We start from the raw sequence: 24713 nt of genomic DNA on the forward strand, positions 1-24713 counted from the left end.
ATAAAATTCCAAATTAGAAAAATATGAGATCAATATACAATATATTATATAAAAATATGAGATTAATATGCAAATAAGCATACCAAATCGGTCCCTTCAAAACATACTATGTTTTCATACTAGATTGAGAAGTCCCTACAGAACAAATATTTCTAAATCACATATAAACATATAACATAAGCATAACATAAGGAACACTAGAGCGTAGTCATTTAATTTTTCAGATACAGGTAGTCCTCGACTTACAACAGTTTGTTTAGTGACCGTTTGAAGTTACAATGGCACTGAAAAAAGTGACTTAGGATCATTTTTCACACTTATGATTGTTGCAGCATCTCCATGGTCACGTGATTTACATCCGGATGCTTGACAACTGACTCACATTTATGATGGTTGCAGTGTCCTGGAAACATGTGACCAATTTTGCAACCTTCTGACAAGCAGAAACAATGGAGAAGCTAGATTCACTTAACAACTGTCTTACTAATTTAACAACTGCAGTGATTCATTTAGCAATGTGGCAAGAAAAGTCATAAAATGGGGCAAAACTCACTTAACAAATTTCTCACTTAGCAACATGAATTTTGGGCTCAATTGTAGTTGTAAGTTGAGGATTACCTGTGACTAAGGAAATGCTACAGGTAGTCCTCAACGTGTGACCACAATTGGCTGTGGAATTTCTGTCGCTAAGCGATACAGTGGTTAAATGTGTTGCAGCCAAGCTTACAGCCTTTTTTTGTTGTAGTCATTAAGCAAATCAGCATAGTTGTTAAGTGAAGCACACAGTTGTTAAGTGAATCTGGCTTTCCCCATTGCTTGTTGGAAGCCAGTTGGGAACTTTGCAAATGATCATCACTCGACCCTGGGACGCTGCAACCATCATAAATACATGTCAGTTGTCAAGCATCCAAATTTTGATCATGTGACCATGGGGATGTTGCAATGGTCATAAGAGTGAAGATCACTCATAAATCACTTTTTTCAGTGCTGTTGTAAGTTCAGACACTAAACAAATGGTTGTAAATCGAGGACTGCCAGTATTTCTCACTAATGGATTCAGCAACTAATTGCATTTCATTCAATAATGGAAGTCCGTAATTTATGGTTTAGCATTTTCTTTTATATTCATTCTCAAAGCACATTTTAATTTTAGTAAAAGGTTACTACTCATATCGTTGAATGCTACCCATGTAGAAATAGAAATCGTTATCTCATCATTACAAATAAATTAATCGCTTAGGCTGAAAATTGCCATGATGTTTATTCCCCATCCCTATAAAGCACTTTTTTTGGCGGCTCCCCTTAAATTCAGTGGAATTTCAGTGTACATAAGATCAAAGTGGAATCAAAGATTCCTATTTTTCCTCTCTCTCTCCCTCTCTCTCTCTCTCTCTCTCTCTCTCTCTGTGTATTTGCTTCATACTGAAATAAATGTAATTTTGTTTGGAGTTGCGAGAAGAATCTGGAGCACTGGATAACAAAAGAAAGCACATACTAAACTTCACTCTAAAGAACAGAACCATCAAACAACCTTTGGAGCCTGAAAATCCTCAAAACAATGGGATCTGCACAGTGGACTACTGCCTGGGGAGAAGAGAGAACTCAAGAAATGTGTGTATTGTATAAAGATGAAAGGTTATTATATTGAAGATCCGACCTACTTTCTTTGCTAAAGGACAACACTGTCTTCTGTTTTCTTCTTTCTTTTCATTGAGGCAAAAAAAAAAAAAAGGGGGGGGGGAATCTAAGGTTGCTGAATAAATATTTGAAAGAAAAGCTGGGCCAGAGGGTATACATTCTGCCTTCCTGTAATCCTATACAAAGTCACTGGGAAAAAGAAGTTGGGATGAAGAAGCTTATTCTAGCGTTGCAAATTGCCAGCATAAGCCTCTGCGCTGGATCAGGCTACCAGGACAGTTAGGAATAGATCTATATTACTAATCAGGTACAAATTGGCACTAGATGTCTCTAGTTACATACAGAATGATGTGTTAACCTCCATATATGTTCAGGGAATTTCAGAATTATGGAACATTATTTCAAGTTCAAAATTTCAATAACATTTTTACTTCTTTCAAACTTAAGCAATAATTTTTTTAAAATTAAGTTATCTTTCATTTCTCTTTTACCAACTAAATAAATTACAGCAGTGGTGGGTTCCTCCCGGTTCGGCCGAACCGGTAGCGGTGACAATATGACGTCACCGAACCGGTTCTCCCCCCCGCCCCCCATCCCCACCCCCCACGTTATTCTTACCTTTTATTTGGTCCCACCCCCAATCTATTGCTGCCTCCTGAGTCCCAGCTGATGACTAGAGGGAAAAAAACTGTTTAAACTCTTGCTGCGGGGCTTCAAAGGGCCATCCTACAGCTGATCAGTGTTAAAAGCAAACAAATGAGTCGGGTCATAAGTGCGAGGACTGGTCGTAAGTGCGAGGACCTTCCAGAAATGACTCTGACCAGCTAGCCACGCCCACCTAGTCACATGACCTCCAAGCTACACCCACAAAATAAGCCACGCCCACAGAACTGGTGGTAAAAAAATTTAGAACCCACCCCTGAATTACAGGATGTCTGCCCATCCCTTCATCTAGATGAAGGTAGCATTAGATGTTTTGATACACTATCCCCAAACCATCACCATATCACCAGCTATTCATTCCTCTTGTAGGGTTATCTTTTCTCACCCATTTTCTTGCCTCATCAGAGAATTATAATCTGGGTTCAAAGGAGTGTATGCTTTTCTTTGGGTCTATGTTTGTACTCACTGAAATCCTTTCTTAGCTTAATTAACTAGGATGAATCAGACAGCAAGAATCTCTCTTTCCTTCCTTCCTACCTTCCTTCCTTCCTTCCCTCCCTCCCTCCCTTTCTCTCTTTCTGTCTCTGTTTCTGAATTTTTAAGATCATTAACTATCTACTATCTAACTATCTTTTTTTTTTTAATTGAAAAAGTTTTACTATCTAACTATCTTGATCAACCATTTCTGAGCAACAAAATATCTAATATATTGGAGCTAATTCTCTTCTATCCGGAGAAGTTTCCTGATAACCAGTGGTCTTGCCAGCCAACCTGTGAGGTTCAGTACCAAAGGTTACTGTACTTTCTTACCATGTTGGGAGTCACAGCAGGATTCCAAAGTGTTCAGTAAGATTTTCCCCAAGGTGCGCTTAGAAATGTTCTTCAAAACATAAAACAATATTAGGGAGTTTTATCTACATATGTCAATAATGAAATACATTAACAATCGTCTTCCAAAATCTAAAATTCATACCAAGTACATCCATTGGATTTACTTCTGATGTCCTTTATGATCAACGAACAAATGGGCAATTAAGAGAAATTGTATACATCCCATAAACTGAGACTATTTTTATTCATTTCTATTATATCTTTTACCTTTCTCTTAGTTTCACAGGCATACAGTGTATCTCTCTTTCTTTCATTTGATAATTCATGTTCTTTATCATTTACTCTTTCAAGTCACAATTTTCACATGACGAGGTGATCACCACATGGGCCCAGAGATACTGACCTCTGCCACCAATTGAGGTTTTCACATAGTGATGTTTAATCAGATAGAGAAGAGGTAAAGGAGGGTACCAGCTTTAATTGTATCTGTAACAGATCACCATTCCTTGCTAATAATAAGAACAGTACTACTAATTTGGGCACATTTTGACCAGCATTTTCAACTGGAAAGTCTCAATCATTATTACACTATTCTATGTCAGACAGAGATCTATAATCTAGAGACTGCCGTGCAAGTCATTATATGAAGCGTACTTATATAGTTAGGTCACACAGTCATATCGTCAGGGTTCCAAGTAATACCCCCAATGAAGCACTAAGTGTGGCAGCCCTGAATTTCCAAAGAAAAAGATGGCCTCCAGGACTGACACATATCTTGGTTTATATAATACGAAAGTGTAATCTGAGTGTTTATATTCCCATATAAACTGATATATGCCTCTTTCATGTATCAGTTTATCTCCCTGCACACTTTACTTATATTTTCTTTTTTAAAAAAGCAAACACCCCCCCCCCCTAATTATAACAATACCCTACCAATTGAAGATCATGTACTTTCTTTTACAAAATTTCTTGAATGGTCATATTTATTAGTACATATAAGAATTATGTACTGTCCTTGGGTTACAACAGCAATTGGGATCAGGATTGCCATCGCTAAATGATGCCTGTGTACTGCATGACAATTGTGGCAGTCACAGTTGTGTCTTAATCACAGGACCACAAAGAGCGTTAAGAAGCAGGGATCCCAGGCAAAGGTGTGTGGGCATGCTGGTGTGAGTGTGTTTACATCCCACAAGCAGGTGGCATGAAATGCAGATGGGTTGGCGAAGGATACTACAGAGAATGAGATCCTGGAATCTTGTAGTCTGTAGTGGACTCCTTGGGAGATAAAGTGGGGGATGTGACTTACTGTAGCAACTTGCAACCTTCCATGATGGCTTTTCCATTGACTTTACTTGAGGGAAGTTGGCATAGGTTGCAAATGGCATTTGCGTTACAAATAGTCATAAGTCCAAGACTAAATCTAGCCACGAGCAATTTTCATTCTAATCGATCTGTTTATAAATTTATAAACAGATCGATTAGAATGAAAATTGCTCGTGGCTAGATTTAGTTCCTTTCCTACGTTTAGGAAACTTCTCTCTTAGAATTAAACTAACTAAATCTGGAACTAGAAAGTAAAATGCCACCATCATTTTCTACTGCATTTGTGAAGCTGAACAAGCCGATCCCTTAGGAGTGCTAATAGCAAAGTTATTTTTGTTTTTTAAAAAAAAGCAAAAGGAAAAAAAGCTGCAAATCTTACTGCAAATTTTCAAGCCAGGTATGAAATGTGTGTGTGTGTGTGTGCTTGAGTGCGTGAAATAATTCTATGACTATTTTTCTTCTGCACTGTTTCTGTTTTGCTCATTTATCTTATTTAACCACTAAACAGCATTTTCTTTCCCTATATAATGTAATTGTAGCTGTAAAATAACCCATATTAAAAATATACCTTTATTGTGTTCACATTGCAGATCAATATGAGAGAGAATTATTTGTTCAAGGTCACCAAGAGAATTTACAGCAGAAGTAAGATTTGGATCCGAAGCTCAAAGCAGTAATTCTACACAAAGTCAAGGGCTCTCAAAAGGAAATATATTAACAGCTACCTTAGACAAGTGTAAAGCTCTCCTAGCTCTAAATTACAGACAGAGCCTGCATATCTCTAATGGAAAGTTTGTTCACCTGCATGCTTTTCTAAGTAAGCTATCTACAACTGAGCTTTTTTTTCAGCAATTCAGTGTGAAAAACCTCTGTCTATTGAAGACCATGCAGAAAACTACAGACGTTGTCCATCCATACTGAGGAGCAGCATCTTGTTGTTTCTTCCACTATTTTATTTTGTTTTTTTGTTTTTGTTCTTTGTTTTTTTTTTCTTACCAGATCCCGGAGTTGCTGCAGCAGCTGTAAAACATCCAAGAGCTTTTCTTCCACCAGTGACAGCCTTACTCTCTCTGTCTCCAACATCTGGAATTCCATCTTCATCAGCTCAGATTCCTCCACCTTCTGTTGTATTTCCCCTAGCAATGGACCTTTCGTCTAGACAACGGATGACATAAAAAGTATTGCGTAGCACAATTTTTTAAAAATAAGTCTGACTTCTCTGTCTGAGTCTGTGGAAGATGCCTCAGAATTCTGTCTTCAAATGAATTTTACTAAATTGAATGTGTCAGTGAAAAATACAGTCAGTAGGATGTGTGCACAAATATGTGATTTTTCTATTTTATTGATATCTTTCTGACTACTTGATGTAGTTAGGATCAGCTGGGGATTTTAAATGCTGCGATTCCAAATATATTTTCTACACGCACGTATAATTTCCAAGGAAAGCAATATACACAAAATTGCCTGCTACCATTAATTCTATTTCACAGCTTCATTGCCCCTATAAATCTGGAGTTTTCATTGAAACCATAATAAAATATTTCTCTTTCAACCATGACTGTTTCAGAATAACCTTATTAAATGCAGACCAAGCTGCACTTCTGTGAAAACCCCTTGATTACTTCAAATGTATCATTTAATGTGTCACAATCCAAGGCCTATTCTCTGCCAGAACAAAGTGCAATACACAGAGTAACAATGTAGGTTATAGAAAAGAAGATTCCAACGGAACGTTAGAAAAAAAATTTCCTGCCACTAAGAACAGTTTGAATATAAAACCAATCATTCAGAGAAGAAGTGGACTTTCCTTTCATTTTGACCAAGGTGTGGCTGGCAAGCCATTTGTCAGGGATCCTTTGATTTGGATCAGTCAATATATAAATGGGCCCTTTCAACTCTATTATTCTATTAAGCAGAAGAGGAAATATTTGCTTCAGTTTGTTTGCATGCTCAAGTAATTATGACTGAAAGATTGGCTACAAGGTATAGTGCATATGGTTGATGCAAAGTTAACCTTAAGCATACAGACAAATATTTATTTGTTTGAAAATTTTTACTTGGTGATTCCAATATTTTTTCTTTGTCACCAACATGCAAAATACATTCAATATTATAGTTTAATGTCACAAGAGAGATGCAATTCTTAAGTTTCATTTGGCAAAATGATTTATAAATTGGTGGTCTTCAGGATGGAAAATTGGAGCAATGTTGTGTGGTGGAATCACTGACTGAAGGAGAGGGGCCCACTCTGGGAAGAGTAAAAAGACATTCCAAGTTGTAGTTAGTTTGGAGAAGCAAACATCTGGAATCAAACCCTTAGGTCTATATCTATTGTTTCCAAGGGAAGGCAGATAGTCTGGCAAGATTCTTGTAACATAGGTGATCAGCAATAAAGTATCTATTTGGACCTATTCACTGAGTGGTTCTGATTACATGCGTCTGACATACTGTCATATTAAACCGGTAAACATTTCAATCAAAGAGATTGCAATGCTTACCTCTCTTCTTTTGTATATTTCTATTGATTTAGAGAATATCAGAATTCAAATATAATTGGTAACAGATTAAAAGCAGCATGCCTTGCCAAATCTATCCTAATCATAATTTTAAATATTAATGCCTTAGTTACTAGCTAGCATCTTTACTAGAGTTTGTAATCACAAGAGGGTGAATAACACAGAAGAATAATGTAGTAGGCTGCTATCATATTAGAATACTGAAAATAAAATTAAAATTGAGATTCAACTCAATTATCTAATAAATCAATGTGTTATTCACTGATATCCCTTCACATAGTTAAGATCATTCTGGTTATTGTAAGAAACCTGTGACCTTTCAGATATTCAGCTTCATCATCCCAGCCATCATAAAAGTTTTCCTTGGGTTATAAATGTTTGCTTGTAAATATGCCCTCTTCAGCAAACTTCTCAGCAAATGTTAGCAAATTTCCCCCTTTTGTGTTCAGTCCATCTTATTGGGTTTTGATGGTTTTATAGGAGTGTGCAAGAGGAAGAGCGGCTTCTTAAATAACCTCTTTTAAGAGATCCCATGACAGATTCTGTGCCTGGAGGAGGAGGGGCCTAAATGCATAGTTTCCTGACATTATTTTATTTTTATTTTTTAAAATAGTGGTGTATGCTACTCTGCTATTTGAAAAAAGAGAAGAAAAATAATTAGTGGAACCCAGTGATTAAAGCCACAATGCCTCCAATTTGGAACACAACTTATTGAGGCAATTAAAAGATGTTACTTAAGGAACAATACGGATGTTATTCATGGCTAATCCTCCTTCTGTAATGGCAGAAGTGATGCAAAATTTCTAAGCACTGCACATTGCACAGAATCTAATTATAATCTAATATTGAGCAATTGAGATAGCTAATAAATTGACTAAATAATATATCGGATTTTGTCTGTAACAGACATTAGTCTGAATTATAACTAATGAATTCTGATTACTGTAATATTAAGCAGTTTCACTTACTAAGGAGAAATTTTAAACATGGAAATAACTAAAATGGTGAAGGTACTCTCACAAGGCTTGTAGTATATCATGTGAATGAGTACCACTACATTGACTACAACTAAAGTAAGTTGTATGACTATGAAGGCATACTGAATCTGCTGTATACACTTATTTTAATTCTCATCTGTTGGCATTATACAATTACTGCAACGCTTGGGCTATTAGCTTGTTTTGTTCCAAAGCCATCTTTATTAATGACCTGAAAGATGGAATGGAAAGCATGTTGGTTAGATTTGTAAATGACACCAAGATGGGGGATTTGTCCTTCTAGGACAAAATCACAAAATGACTTTGCCATTCCTGCACTGAATGCAGTGTTGGATTAGACGACCTATACAAATCCTTTACAATTCATACACAATATGATTGTATTATTGGGATTAATGTAAGAAAGAACATCCTTTAGATTAAGATTCTATTGATGCATTGGCTGAAATATTATAGTATGCCATGCAGGAAGATTGCCCAGCTTAAACATTTATTTGCTATCTGACTGCTTGCTTACATTTTAACAATTCAGACTAAACCTCATTCTGCTTTCTGAAACAAGCAGTAAGAATCCTTGCTGCATCCTATAGGATAGGATAGGATAGGATAGGATAGGATAGGATAGGATAGAATTCTTTATTGACGAAGTGTAATTGGACACACAGGGACACACAATAGTGTCATCCTCTGCAATTGCTTGCAGCAAAACAGGTTTAATCCATTGTCTTTTTTTTTTACACTGCAGTTTAAAACAAAACTTCCTAATGCATACATTTTACATTTTCCAGTCCTTCATCCTTTTTGGTAAATGTTGTACAATTTATTTATTTATTTATTGGAATTTGTCAAACAAAAATGAGAACAAGAATAAGAGAATAAAAATACAATGACAGGGACCATAGGCACATTAGTGCACTTATGCACGCCCCCTCTACTGACCACTTAAGAATGAAGTAAGGTGACTGAAACTGTTAAAATTTGTAGCTGAGACAACTGAATCAGGTAGGGCATTCAAGACTGACAACTCTATTACAGAAATCATATTTTTACAGTCAAGTTTAGAACGATTTACACTGAGTTTAAAGCAGTTGTTCATGCACGTATTATTGCGATTAAAACAGAAAAAGTCATTTTCAGGTAAAACATTACTATAATTTTGTATACTATACCTAGGTCTGACCGCAAGCGACGCAGTTCTAAGTTATCCAAACCAAGAATTTCGAGCCTAGTAGCATAAGGAATTCTATTGTGTACAGAAGAATGCAAGACTTTTCTCATGAAGTACTTCTGGACCCGCTCGATTATACTGATGTCAGCTATATGGTGGGGATTCTAAACAGTTGAACAATACTCTAAAATTGGTCTAGCATAAGTTTTATAAGCTCTAATTAGCAATACAATGTTTCCAGAAAAAAAAGCTTCGCAAAATTAAGTTTACAACTCTTAATGCTTTTTTAGCAACGCTAAAGCAACGTTACAGTGAGCTACAATATTATTGCAGTTCCAACCATATCCGGAGTCCCTTGAGAGAGAATTGAAAAGAAAAGCTACTGTTAATTTCTAAAATCGGCTTTGAAAATTGATAGGAAATATTACCAGAATCAATATTTTGCAACTGAACATCAAGTGTTATCTGAATAAAGTGTGCAATTGTTTAGGATCCATCCAGAATTTCTTTAACATAGTCACTGAATTTCATCCAGAGCTACAGTATAATATATTTGAATTGGCTAAAAGTTAACTCAGTTCTCATATTCTAAAATAAAGTCATCTTCTAACTTCCAGGCAAATCTGCCATATGGCAAGATGACATAGTCTCCCTAACGATTAAATGTGTTATTTAAATGCCTATATCCACAATCCTTTTGTAACCAAAAAAAAAAAAAAAAGGCACATAAATAATTGCTTGCTCTTGTCAGTCATAACATTACCACCATCTGATCAGCAGCCTGGTTTAGACATTATTTTTCTTTCCTGAGACAACGATGAACCGTGGTGGATTATTTTCACTACAATTCAACATCTTGTTCCTGTCTTCCCGGCTAACAACATTCTTGTAATCATCAGCAGTGGCTTCCTTACAACATACATGCCTGTATCCAAAGTAAGACTGAAATGTGTCAGTTGCCTGTAATATTATTCCAGAATGTTCTATTTCTTTCTGTCCTTTTTTTTCTTTGTTAGATAAACAAATGCAACAAGAAGATTTTCAGCATGTATCTCATGATTGTAAGCTCATTGGGTAATCTGCATTTTGCCCCAACAATAAAACCAGTGAAGAAATTCTGCAAAATGTTCCCATGAGCTTATTACATTGGATTTGAATGCAGCCTCAATTATTTTCTTGATCAACACTATAAATGTGCTTCAATTAATGTATAGATTGCTATTTTCCAACTTTAAAACTCTTTTGGAATATGCAATAACATTACAGGCTGGTTTTCAATGTGCTACATTATCATTAAGTCTAAACCAGTCCCTTGTCTACATTAAGATTATCTAAATCCTTGTAAAAGCTGTTCCAATGTTCATGTATCTATACACTAGAAAATGACTGCTTACAGTTAATTCCTTATATAGATAAGGCACATGACTTGGTCGATGAATAAATATATTCCAGCAAAAGTCAGATATCTATTCCACAAGCAACATTTTGTAATTCTAGGCTTAGGTTTAGAGTTTACTAATGATTACTTCAATATATCATCTGTTATCTGACACCTTCATTAAAATTTCTTTGCAAAATAGTTCTCTAACTGCAGCTCTTTATTGAAAAACACTTTAAAAGGAAACAAAGCAAATGGTTCTTTTCATCTTCTAGCTTTTGTAAAAACATAGGAGATGAAAAAGATTCGATCAATTATTGATTCTTTCAGGTGTCCATTATTCTTGACTTGCCTGGAGTTGAAATGACTTCTAGTTTGCTTCTTTTTATATACTTCTTTCTAAGACTTGGGGTTTTATGTACAACTAAGCCTGCCATGCCACTTAGATGCAGAATTAACTTGAAATACTCATGTATAAGGAAGTTAGTGTATTTATTCAGATCTGAGAAGTTCAGAGGTATAGAGATGTTTAGAAAATATTTCTAGAAATGTAAAAAGGTCTACCTCTTGGCAAATCAAATAATTATTTCCAATTTCCTCAGGATATATGAACCATGCCTCATAATAGCACAGAGTAGAGAAAATACTAAAGAAAGGAAGGGAAGGTCTAAAGTAGCAATTGGGAAGTTGCTAATTCCATTCATACACTGGTTTTCCATTTTTAGAAATATTAACACCATAAATTGGAAGAGGTGGAATTTGTAATGGAAGAAAGGAACATACCGGTAACTACTCTTACAATGAAATATATATTTATTTCCATTTATGTACAAATATACATTTGCAATAAATATACATTATGAACCACAACACTAGTGTGGGATAAGACCAAGCTAGGTAACTATGCCCATCTAGATGCTGTCAGATAGAAAATCATGCTATCCCTCAATATATCAACTGGAGATGATTAGTTATTGTGATCTGATGACATATAGATGTACCCTGCTCCCATACTTTAATAGAACACAATTTTTAGAGGCTTGTTGACCAAGAAATAGTAAATAGATGAACTGCATAAGAGTCCATGAAATTATGTACTGCAATTAAAGAATTGCAGTGCATAATTCTATACACTGCAATTGCATGGAATTATGCACTGCATAATTCCATGCAATTGCATGGAACTGAGCTTTCAGGGGATGAAAGCTGAACACTATCACAGCTGAGTCTTCTTGTTCTGAAATATGCAGGTGGTACCAGTGAAAGTGTCTTTTGATCAAATTTAAGCAGGTCTGATAAGAAAAAGAAATTCTGAAATATGCAGCCTTTGTAATGTACCTCCTGAAAGGACAGAATATAAAATGAATTTACCTCTTCCATATTTGTTTCCAAAACTTTTTCTTCCTGCCCTTCCATTTGAAAGTCTTCTTTTAATTTTGAGAGTTGTTGGACTAATTCCACAAGGGAGTTTTCATGGCCACAGTTACTGGGGTTGCCAAAGGATGACCGCAGCTGCTTCAATGTTGTGTCATCACATCTAGAGAGAGAAAAATTCTGGTCACTGCTTTTCTCCATCCTAGTAGTCTAATGATATGCAACATTAAGATATTAGGAGGTAAAACCTCCTAATATGGGCGGCTATATAAATTGGTTTAATAAATAAATCACTTCCAAAATTTTGCCAAAGAAATTGCAGGGACTTGACCTGCAGGGACAGTCATCAGCAATCAACAATGATTTGAAGCAGGGGTGAAATCCAGCAGGCTCTGACAGGTTCTAGAGAACCAATAGCAGAAATTTTGAGTAGTTCGGAGAACCGGCAAATACCACCTCTGGCTGGCCCCAGAGTAGGGTGGAATGGAGATTTTGCAATATCCTTCTCCCAGGAGTGGGGAGGGAATGGGGATTTCGCATTATCCTTCCCCTGGAGTGGGGTGGGAATGGAGATTTTGCAGTATCCTTCCCTTGCCACACCCACCAAGCCACATCCACCAAGCCACATCATGCCCACCATGCCCACAGAACCAGTAGTAAAAAAATTTGGATTTCACCACTGATTTGAAGGCAGAAACATAAAAAAGGCACAATTACTAATACATCTTACATATGCCTGCTCCATACAGGTAAATTTTCTCTAAACAACAGTAATTGGGAGCAGCAAGTCTGCTGCTAAGTGACACAGTTATAAAGTGTGACATCATGTTGACTTACAACAGCAGTTACTGTTGTTAGGTGTATCCTATGCATTTGCAGTATCATGTGGTCATTTGATTGTCATTTGTGACCTCCAGCCAGCTTCCCCATTGACTTTGCTTTTCTGAAGCCGGCACTGGAGATCATAAATGGTGATCACGGGATCACATGATGCTGCAACTATTGTGATTACAAGCTGGTTGCTAAGCACCCAAATCACAATCTTGTGACTGCTGCGATGGCCACAACTAGAAGGAATGGCAGTAATTTCCCCATTCATCAGTGTTGTAATTTTTAACAGTTGCTGAACAAGTGGTGGCTGAACAAGGATTATCTACATAACCATATGACATATTCCAAAGCTGATATACCTGTAATATTTTTGCTATGTCATACAACAGCATTTTCAGAAAAAAATAGCAAGGACAAAAGTTGCAACTATGATTTCACATAGACACTGTGACGTACCCGCTATTGCAACAAGGAAATCTAGCTAAGAGTTTCTTTACTTCAGCCATTTGGGATTGCTGGTCGCCTATCCATTTCTCTTCCTCTTCATCAGATGCAGCCTGGCCTTCCACAGAACGAAACATCTGATCTTCCACTGGAAAGAAAGAACAATAATCCCCAAATAAGACAATCACTATTACCTATTCAAGTAGCATTTTTTAATCCAGTTTAAGAAAAACAATTTTGGGAAAAATTAATTCAAATACTACAGTAATTAATTGCCAAACAAAAAAGGACCTCCTTCTTCATCATCTGCTATCTTAAATAGACATATGCTAATTTATAGTATATACCAGTGATGGTGAACCTTTTCGGCTCCAAGGGCCCAAACTGGAACGTGCACGCACAGAAACGCTGAAAAACCAAACACCAGGTGGCCGGTGCACATGACCCAGATGGTTTCCACATGCGCCGGAGCATCAGAAACCCAAAGACCAGGTGGTCCTCGGGTTTCCGGCACTCTGGTGCATGCAAAGACCAGAAGAAAGTTGGCGATGGCGCGCGTGCCCAGAGAGAGGGCCATCATGGGTATATACCATATATCAGGGGTCCCCAAAACCCTGGCCTTTGGGTCAGTGCTGGGCCATGGAAGCGATACGAGAGTGCGCACAAAGCTGTATTTGTGAAAGATGTGGGGTGCGTGCATGCACAAAACCATCCCTTCTTCCCCCTCCAGCCGCAGCTACCTCCACCGATCCAACAAGCCAGAAAGAACCATATATATTTGCAGAGAGGCTGAGAATTCTAGGTGCTACAATAGACACCTCCCCAAAAATTAGGTTCAGTTTATCTGTGGATGGAGTTATCTGTGAGCATATATAGCAGGGTGAAATGCTCCCGGTTCGGACTGGATCGCCCGATCCGGTAGCGATGGAGGTGGGTGGTTCGGAGAACCGGTAGCAAAAATCCCTGCACCCCCCCCCACCAAGCCACGCCCACAGAACCCATAGTAACAAATTTTACATTTCACCACTGATATATAGTAACACTTTTTTTTTAAAAAAAGAACTCATATATCTGTATATACAGTATTTGCATATAGGTCGAACTGTAGATAAACTGACTCTTGAATTTGAACCAAAATATGATGAAAATGTGGATCAACAACAGGTGGCATGTTTTTCATGGTATTTGGACATATAGGAGATATATGTCATGTCATTTTCTACCACAAATTGAAATAAAAAATAGTCCCAAGAACATGTTAATTAGTTGTAAATGTGATTTTTTTTTCAGTAGGCGCATTTCCATATGATAAACTGCAGCCTTACTTATTGAAGATCCTATCAAATGCCTTGCACCATTTCTCTCCTTCTTTTGAAAATATATTTGCCTGACTTTTTCTTCGATCATTAGTAACTCAATCTTTGAGCTAATCCCCCCCCCCCATAATCAGGCAAATTAGGAATATATCACCCTATGTCTAATTATGTAATTTATAGTCCACATTTCTGCTTGTGTTCTATGGCTGTAGAATTTAGACTTGGGTAATATGACCCCCAAATAAAATGTGAGTTAACTTTGAAGACATTCTTTGCAGAATATCTATGTTTGGTCCTCTATAAAGAGTCAAGTTTCCTTTCTTAAGGAGCATAACCTTTATAGATAGAAGGAGAACAACTGTTAGAGTTATATATAGTATCTTTCTTTATTAAACCTTGCTAATCCCCAGCAGTGTAACCAACCATTGCAGACAGAAGGTTGTCTTGTGCTTTCCTCTTAAGCAAATTTGTGTGTACACATATATAAAAAGAAAAAAGGGGGAAAGTAGTATATTAAAGTGAAAATCAATTGTACCTGGAACTTTTATTAAATTGTGTTCCTGAATTTACACAGTTGCATGAGCAACATCTTGACCAGAAGTAATCCCATAGTTACAGGAAAGCCTGGAGATTAGCAAATGCTAAATGGAAAAAGTGGGCTGAAGGAAGGAATGAAGAAAGCCTTTATGAGTTTCAACATAAAGTGGAGCAAAGGAGAAAAGTTAGAGGCAGTTTGGTATAGTGGTTAAGGCATCAGGTTAGACCAGGAGTTCCCAATCTTGGTAACTTTAAGACATGTGAACTTCTAGAAATTCTGGGAGTTGAAGTCCATTTGTCTTAAAGTTGCCAAGATTGGGAATCTCTGGCCTATAGTAGAAACCAAGAGACTGTGAGTTCTAGTTCTGCCTTAAGCACAATGCCTTAGGCCAGTCACTTCCTCTCAGCCCTAGGAAGAAGCCAATGCTGAACCACTTATGAAATCTTGCCAAAGAAAACTGTGGCGACTCAACCCCAAACCCCAACACCCCCCCCCAAGAAAAAGTTGAGCTATTTCAACCTTTTGGTGGTGGAGATGGCAAACCAAAGGCAAAGATAGGAAAGGAACTGATATAAGGATGCAAGGAAGATGGGGAAAGATCTTGAAGGAGGGGTGTCTCATTTTCAGAAGGCAAAGTTGTTTTTCTACCAGCTGTTTATGGCATGTAGGAAGAGAAAAGAAGATTTATTTTGGCACTAATATCATGTACTTGAAACACTCAGCCAGAGAAAATGAAGTGCTTTAGGCTAAGGCAGTCTTTTCAATCAGATTTCCAGAGTACATTTGCAAGGGAGAGAAATACTGGTTGAATAATTTAGACAATTGTCTGTTTTATTGACACAAATTTCTTCACAAACTGCATTTGTAAAGACTGCTGCTAGCTATTATTCACACATTTGTTGCAAGCAGCTATTTTGCAAGCGGAGGTGTCAGTTTTTTCTGTTAATCACTGTTATGTGATACTAGGAGTATAAAACACAGCCTTTTTAAAAGACTTCTGCTCAAGCTGGTTAATTATTTTCTCCCAATGTCTTTGTAAAATCAAGTATCTCTCTGTAAGTGGAAGATTGTATTTTATTAAAAAAAAAAAAGTTGGGTCTTCCTTCTGAGGTAACATATAAGGCATCGCCTCTTGAATCAAAAGACATGTTATTTTGTGTCGGCTCCCTTTTAGGTATTTGAGAAGAAAGTGAACAACGTAGCAAAAAATACAATTTGCAAGCGGGACTTTTAATATTGCTCTACAAATATTGTTGCTTCTGATGCTGCGACAATGGTTGAATGCTTTTCATTTGTTCCAGCAGAGGGCACTGTGGTAAAACCCAAAATAAAGAAAATGCCCATCAGATGACAAGCTTAGCAAAGAATGTCTTGTGAACAAAGTTGTCCTTCTCTTCTACAATAACAAAACTGGGGCGGGTGTGTGTGTGGGTATGTCTGTGGAATGTTAGCTCTAATTAAGTGAAGTAGACAATCCACTGTTAGTAAAATGCTTATTTCCCAACATTAGTTCAAACGCACAGTTGCCTCATGTATCCATGTTCTTTGTATAAGCTTTCAACTTCAAGGCTTTCCTTTGAACATAATCATTTGTCCCAAATGATTAATTAATAAGCAGATGCTGTATCTACCCAGCTGTAAGAATCACAGTCACTGTGGGATTTGTGCAATGCATTAAGAAGCAAACAATAGGGGATGGAGGGAGGGGGTAGCATTGTCTCTTTTAAATGTTGCTTTTGCACAAGCTTTGGACCTAGTTTAAACCACATCAAACCTTAAGCTTAAATTTTGTGGTTATTTGATGCAACAGCAGAGATAGCGCTTCTGGCTTCTTTCAGTTACACTGCTGGTGCTGGCGTACACAGATGCACTCACGTCTGAAACCAAAGACAAGCCTTTAAAGAAGTGAATGATCTAAGATCAAAGCTCCTTGTGAAGTTATAGGGAGTGCATACAGGTAGGAATAAGGAAGTAAAGGTATTTACCCTATTTTTTCATCTTTGCTCATGATCTTATAAAGGAAACTTCTGTCATATGCTCGTCTTGGATGTTTGTTAGAAGCATATACTCTTAAACCTCTAATATTTTAATCTCTGACATCTAAAACTAAAATTTGGTCTTTTGCAATTCTGGTGGGTTTTTTTAATGTTACAAAAGCCCATGGGGGAAAATGTGTGTCTTTCACACTAAACGAAAGCTGGTCCTAAGTACACAGATGCACTTAGTCATTACTCTATTGTTTTGCAATTAAATTAATAATTAGGTCAGTTCATTTAAGCAAAACATCTTCAAGGAAAAACAAAGTCCAGTTGCCTTTTGAAAAAGCATCTTTGGGACAGCCATGATCTGGATGACTGGGAATCTTTACAAATGGTAGGATATAAAATTACCTGAGGGTTCCATGCCCGGGGAAGGATAAGCAGTGGTCCAGGAGCTCATGGCCATGGTAGCAGTCATGCTTATTCCAGGTCATACTTGGTCCAACTGAGAGAAGTGGGTTTGTGATTTGAAGATGGAAGACATTTCCATCCATAATTTGCCATTGTGAAATTATTTTCTGTCTCACCTCTGCACAGAGTAATAGGAGCAGTTAAGATGGTGTCCCAGGTGGGTGAATTTGCACTTAGTCCAGCAGTGCTGGATAATTTCTGTTCCATCTTCAACATTCTCTATTAGGAGAATATTTTTTGGGAGTAGATAACTGGGCCTCAGAAAGTCTAAAAAGAAACTGGTCATCTAGATCTCTGCCAGTCATATTTCAGGCCAACCATAAGACAGAAGTTGCACTGATAATTCATGTACATGATCTATACCTAGACCTTGACTAGAGGAGTACATCTCTTCTGATTGAGGTAGATTTGTCAGTAACATTTGATAACATTGTGAGGTCTGGAAGCTGAAGGCACTATTTTCCAGTGGTTCCAATTCTTCCCAAGTAGATGGTTACATGGTAGGATAATTGAGTATTTGGCCACAATCTTCTAACAGATTTCCCAGTTATTATGGGGACCATTTTCTTCATGCTGAATCTTTCTGTACTATGCATTTGAGCTAGAAAGCATGCTGCAGGATTCCCATCCATGTGAAACTCAGTGGGAAGAGAACCAAGAGGCTAGACAACTATAAATTGCCCTTCAATGTAAGGAAGCCCCCCCGTCCCTATTAATCTTCTGGAAAGAAATTATGCTCTTTCATCAGGCTTTAAGCCATAATGTACAGTGGAGACTGCTATCGTTATATGTTTTTGTTGGTTATATTTATTACATTTTCAAAGTCTTTATGACTATGTTGCTTATCATTTTTCCATTCTACTTTACTTTTTTAACCTGCCCAAAGTCTTACGATGAAGCACCACAGAAATTATGTAAAATAAATTATAAATAAATAAATAATCAATGAAGTACGCATTTAAATCAATTTTAAAAAGTAAAAAAAAAATCAAATTAAAATAAGTTTGAAAAAACTCCAGCTTTATGACTACATATCTGAGTACATTTTTCATAATCTTGGAGGATAAACTGGATTCCCTTCTAACAAACATTCCGAACATTTCTATGCAGGAGACTTCAATAACAGCTTTATTCTAGTTGTGTGAAAAAATATTGTGTTCTGGGTATGGAATATTTGTTCCATTTTTCTTCCAGAATGTGTTAGTTCAGCCATTCCAGGGGTTGAACTAGTAGTTTTCCAGAAGTAAGTCTTCTGGAACAGGAAACAGTCTGCAGTGTTTACTGTAAGAGCAAATGTACAGAAATGATTAACCAATTATCCTCACTCACTTAAATCTGACCATTTTTTAAGCAGGAACAAACAGGAACACAATGGAAAATACTCTGGCCCCTTTAAGAGACCCAGGTAACACTTTTCCATTTAAATTCAATTGATGGCTTGTGCTCTTCTTCTTCTTCTTCTTTTTTTTTGTTATCCTGCAATGGCTGATCCACCTTTACAGAAGATTCTATCAGTGGTGAAATGTAAAATTTGTTACTACCGGTTCTGTGGGCATGGCTTGGGGGGGGGGGTTGTTAATGTAACTGGGTGGGCGTGGCCAACTTTTTTTTTTTACTTTTAAAAGCATTTTTTCTACAACCTTAAGAGGTTGCAGAAAAAATGCTTTTAAAAGCCTCTGATGATCCCAGCTGAGCCGCGCAATCATCACAGGCTTTTTTTTTTTACTTTTAAAAGCATTTTTTCAGCCGAAGAGGTTGTAGAAAAAATGCTTTTAAAAGTAAAAAAAAAAAAGCCTCTGATGATTGTGCAGCTCAGCTGAGCATGGGGGGGGGCAGGAATTTTTGCTACCGGTTCTCTAAACCACCCGCCGCCACTGCTACCAGATTGGATGATCCGGTCCGAACTGGGAGCATTTCACTCCTGGATTCTATGAAGGCAAAAGAAAGCAAACTGCTGTGCCTTTTTGATTTGTGATTTTAAAAAAAGAATTCATCCAAAAGCTATTTTTTATATTTTTATAGTTCTGCTACAAAAGGAAGATTAAATGAATCTGAATATATGAATTAAAATTAGCCCTGCAGTGAGTGCCATCCTATTAGAAAGTCTTACCACATTGTTGTGTTTATAGTATTGGCTGAGGCACCATATGTTCAATGCTATAAAATCATTTCAAAGAAAGAAATGTCACCATTTCCATAATAAAGTTTTCCATAATAGGATGAGACCTTGGTGGCGCAGCAGACTAAAGCACTGTTAAGTAATACCAGCTGCCTGCAATTACTTCAAGTTCAAATCTCACCAGGCTCAAGGTTGACTCAGCCTTCCATCCTTTCGAGGTAGGCAAAATGAGGACCTGGTTTGTGGGGGCAATAAGATGACTGTATAAAAAAGAACACCGCTTGGAGGGGGGGCAAAAGCCCTACTAAGCAGGTATATACAAAAGTATGAAGGCTATTGCTTAACGCATTGTAAGCCGCCCTGAGTCTCCGGAAAAGGGCGGCATATAAAATCGAACCAAATAAATAAATAAATAAATTAAATAAATTAAAAACATATTCTGAGAAGATTCTTGAGGGATTGGTAGACATTTACGTGTACCACCAATTAGCCTCCTGAGGTTTTCTTTGAAACATCACCCTTGATGTTTAGAGGTTTCTTTTCCACTAAAGTGCCCTGTAATAAGAGTTGAAGATTTTTATCTTTCCTACCATTTTCCAATACTCCTGCACCACCAGTTGGTGAATGTCTATCTTGCTGTGTAAGTGATAAGCTATCTTGTCCTTCCAGAGATACATTTTTCTTCTGTTCTGAGTTGCTTTGTGAAGGAACTGGGCACTTTAAGACCTCTGATCTGGAAAAAAAAAAAAAGACAAACCGACAAAATAAACCAAATAGCAAGAAATCCAGATCAACATTAAAGATTTAAGTATGGCCTATTTTTTTCTTACCATCAAGGGACTTCACTTTCATTAATAATGTTATTTAAAAACTTGGACTAGAAATCTCTTCCAGCCCTATGATTTTATAGTTTGCATAGATCTAAAAATAAAATAAAATTCTGTCCTCCTAAAATGCCCTATCAAATAAAGTTGCTGGTGTCTATTCAATGGGTGAGTTAAAGGATAGGAATGCTTGCTGCCAAGGTATGAATATATCTCCTTCACCCAGATAATATAAGTTTCTTCCCGTACCTTTAAATGACTTACTTATCTACTCAAAATGAAAGTGAACCAACTGACAGTTTAGAAATGAAGTTTAATATATTAATTCAAATCATGGCCAGACAAATACTACCACAACAAAATCTCAGGTATTCTAGAGTATGTTATAGATTGTTTAAGCAGCAAATTTACATGTATGCGATCTGTGATCACAATTCAAAAACCTGAAATTTAATTCTTTGACTATTTCCTCCTTTTTCTCTTAATCCATCTCATGTTGATGTTTAGTAAATAAGTAAAAATATACAGATGTTCTAACTCAAGTAAAATATTAATTATTGGTATTCACAATTAATGATAACTAGCTCAGACTGGAGCCATCCTTTACTTGTATTTCAAATTTCAAAGATACCTGTTTACTAAGGTATCTCAAATTTATATCCTGAGATAAGAAATCTACATTTTTAAACCACTGTGGATAAATCATTTCCTACAAGATTTATTCAACATAGATAAGAGGAGGAAAATGTTGATTCTAAAAAAATTCTATTTAAAGAAAAAAAAAGCATTCCAAGAAAGAAACTAGAATATGCTCAAAGGAAACTGATCCTGTGGAGACATAGGAGATAACAACATTTTCAGTTATTTACATTTAAATAATTTGTAAAACATCATAAAGATGTAAATTATTTACACATAGATAAATAAAAACAAATGTAAAATACATAGTTTTCTATAAACTGCATATGATCTTCTGAGATCTAATTCAGGCTCTCACAATAGTCATTAACCCTCTCCATACACTCAAACCAGCCAATGTAAATCACAGAGCTCTGGATTACCCTCAAATGAGAAGATGTCCCCTGGGCAACATATTTCAGGGAGAGGAGATGCTTTCCTGTCTTGAAACTCTCCTTGTAAAAGAAGGAGAGTGGTTTTGTTTTAATGAAGTGCTTTAACTTTCTACTTTAAATGTAAAAACAAGCGCTGCCATTCTCACAGAAGCCTCTACTTTGGCCCTTTTTCATTAGCATTCAGAAAACCTATGATAAACAGTGAAGAAGACTGGATGATCAGCACCATGTCTGCGTGTAGCAAAGACAAGGACAGCAAAGGAAGGAAGGGTCACTCCTAGGAGCCTGGGAAGGGCATATGCCTTACAATGCTTTGTAACAAGGTTTCCATGGAGAAATTATTTATTTATTTATCGAATTTTTGAAACCGCCCATCTCCCTCACAGAGAGACTCTATGAGAATGTCAAGCAACAGACTTGATTCATTTCAAAGCTTTTCTCAGGAAGATAATAGGAAGCTTGAGGAAAAATCTAGAAGCAGAAGTGACCCGATAGATTGGGACCACAATATAATGTCTGTGGCTAATTGCTTTTTAATTAAGGCTCTTTTAAACGGCACTAAAACATTTAACTACAATTCATTTGAAGCAACAGCTTCTATCACTTAAAGTTAAAAGAGTTAGCAGAATTAGCAGAACTCGATAAAAAACTGTATTTACACATAAGTGCATGTGTTTACAGGGTCTCTCTCAGACTATTTGGGGTGATTAGCAAAGATGTCTGCCAACGGATGCCTACTTCAAACATCTGCATTATGTGTTGTTTTTAGTCCTTCCAAAATCTCCAAGTGGAGAAAGCATGGAGAAGAAAGAACAAAGAGGGGGTTCAACCTATTTTCTAAAGCACCTGAATGCATAACAAAAAGCAATGGATGGAAACTAATCAAGGAGAGGTCCAACCTAGAACTAAGGAGAAGTTTCCTGACAGGGAGAACAATTGATCAGTAGAATGGGTTGCCTTCAGAAGTTGTGGGTACTCCATCACTGGAGATTTTTAAGAAGAGATTGAACAGCCATTTGTCCAGAATGGTACAATGCTTGTGCAGGAGGATGGACTAGAAGATCTCCAAAGGTCCCTTCCAACTCTGAGCTGTTTGGTTTGATTTTCCAAAGGACAGACAGACCATATATCAAGTGGCAAGTAATTGAATTGAATTTAAATAATACCATAGCTAGGATGGCAGCTTCTCCTAAACTCCAAACCTGAACAGATCTGTCACTCTCCTTTTTAATGCAATACTCCTTTAGTATAAGTTTATCCACTCTTTCATCTCTGCTTATTCTAGCCACTTTCAAAATGCTAATTCTTTGCTCTTGTAATAAAACTGGAATGGCTTCTGTGTGTGTGGCCTATCAAGTCCCCTCCCCCAATATATATCTTCCTTTTAGTTGGAAATAATAAGCACTAGTGTAAATATTGCTCAATGAGTGGCTTCATCCCCTACACAGCATATGGTTGCATTTTACTGATTCTTTATGTCTTTTCTCCTTTCTGTCTCTAGAAACACACACAGATAGAGAACAGATGTATACGTTCAACTTTTCAGTTTTTCACACAGTAATAAATAATATCCTAAACTTTCAACCTGTCTTTTCAATCTGCACAGTATCAGAAATAGACAAATTAGGCAGTTGCACCAGGAAATTAAATGCAGTTGCTGAACTTAGTGAGTATATTTAAATTGACAAGACCAACAGGATATATATTGACTTCTATAGCAACAATACTCCAGGCATTTTTCCTGCTTTTTAGAACAATTCTTCTCCTACAAAAATAACGTCATTGATTTCAGTTTTCCTTGATAATAGAATGATCCATTATATGTGAGGACTACTTTGGTAGCAGGAGGCTAGAAATGGAGAGACTGTGAGTTCGACCTCTACCTTTGGCATGAAGCCAACTGGCTGACCTTGGACCTGTCAGTTTCTCTCAGTCCTAGGCAACAGGCAATGTCAAATGACTTTCAAAATCTTGACAAGAAAAGTGCAAGGCATTCACCAGGAGTCAATGCCACCTTGAACACACACGTCTTACACATTGGCAAAAAGAATCAGAACACAAAATACAAGCTGAGTGGACACGACCTTGTAGATGACCCTCACTCTGTCAAGGACCCTGGAGTACTTATATCAAATTATCTAAGTGCCAAAGCCCACTGTAACAACATCGCCAAAAAGGCATTAAGGGTTGTAAACTTAATCTTGCATAGCTTCTTCTCCGGTAATATTACACTACTAACCAGAGCATACAAAACATTTGCTAGACCAATTCTCGAATACAGCTCATCTGTCTGGAATCCACACTGCATGTCGGACATTAATACAATTGAATGTGTCCAGAAATATTTCGCAAGAAGAGTGCTCTACTCTTCCTCTCGCAAAAAATACCTTATACCACCAGACTTGAAATTTTGGGCTTAGAAAATTTAGAACTACGCCGCCTTTGGCTCATAAAATCATCTGCTACAATGTCCTACCTGTCAATGACTACTTCAGCTTCAAGCACAACAATACACGAGCACACAATAGATACAAACTTAAAGTGAACCGCTCCAAACTCGATTGCAGAAAATATTACTTCAGCTACAGAGTGGTCAATGCCTGACTCTGGTTTCATCCCAAAACCCCCAAAATTTTAACCTTAGACTGGCTACTGTTGACCTCACCCCTTTCCTAAGAGGTCTGTAAGGGGTGTGTATAAGAGCACCAGCGTGCCTACCATCCCTGTCCTAATGTTCCCTTTAATTGTATTCATTTTATGTATTCAATTCATGCTTATACTTATAATATATATATATTATCTAATACATAGTCAACAAAATAAAAAAATAAAAACAATAAGTGCACACAAATCCATTATATATTTTTCAAAGGCCTATAAAAATACTACATAACATGACTGCCACATATCCATTATAAATGTCAGACCTGCCACAGCTTAAACCTCTACTTAGAAATTATCCTTGGCTCCATTTATTGAGAAAGGTATAGTTAATTAGTGGTCAAGTGTATTGCAGAATGGCAAAGCCAGAACTGAAAATTGCATGCCAAAATCCCTAGGTTCTACTTTTCTCTCCCTTAATGGTCTCTTATTGCAAGATGTTTCCCTAATGGTCAGTCCAAGCATAGTTTGATATGTGGTCCCCTCCTTCTTCCAGCTGGATGACCTTGAGGGAGCGTCTCGAGGAGATACAGCACCTACTTTTGTTTCCCGAAGCATTTCC

General features: G+C 37.0%; 1 protein-coding gene across 5 annotated transcripts in view; it reads right to left on the reverse strand.

Annotated features, from left to right (window-relative positions):
* Nucleotides 1-24713, reverse strand: part of EFCC1 (EF-hand and coiled-coil domain containing 1) — a 69185-nt gene that overhangs the window by 4870 nt on the left and 39602 nt on the right. For 2 of the 5 annotated variants that reach the window (XR_015732655.1, XR_015732653.1), the window contains exons 3-8: nt 20184-20326; nt 13183-13318; nt 11893-12058; nt 9907-10068; nt 5458-5616; nt 3112-3181 (exon numbers count right to left, since the gene is read on the reverse strand). Coding sequence is in view for 2 of the 5 variants with exons in the window: in XM_060688357.2 (XP_060544340.2) it covers nt 3112-3181; nt 5458-5616; nt 11893-12058; nt 13183-13318; nt 20184-20326 (674 nt within the window). In the remaining 3 variants the exon portion in view is untranslated. Of the gene's footprint in view, nt 1-3111; nt 3182-5457; nt 5617-9144; nt 10069-11892; nt 12059-13182; nt 13319-20183; nt 20327-24713 lie in introns of all 5 variants that reach the window. The other 3 variants (XM_060688357.2, XM_060688358.2, XR_015732654.1) reach the window with 2 other exon arrangements.

The sequence above is a fragment of the Pantherophis guttatus genome, chromosome 2, assembly GCF_059756535.1.
Source record: "Pantherophis guttatus breed Tessera chromosome 2, ASM5975653v1, whole genome shotgun sequence".
Taxonomy (NCBI): Eukaryota; Metazoa; Chordata; class Lepidosauria; order Squamata; family Colubridae; genus Pantherophis; species Pantherophis guttatus.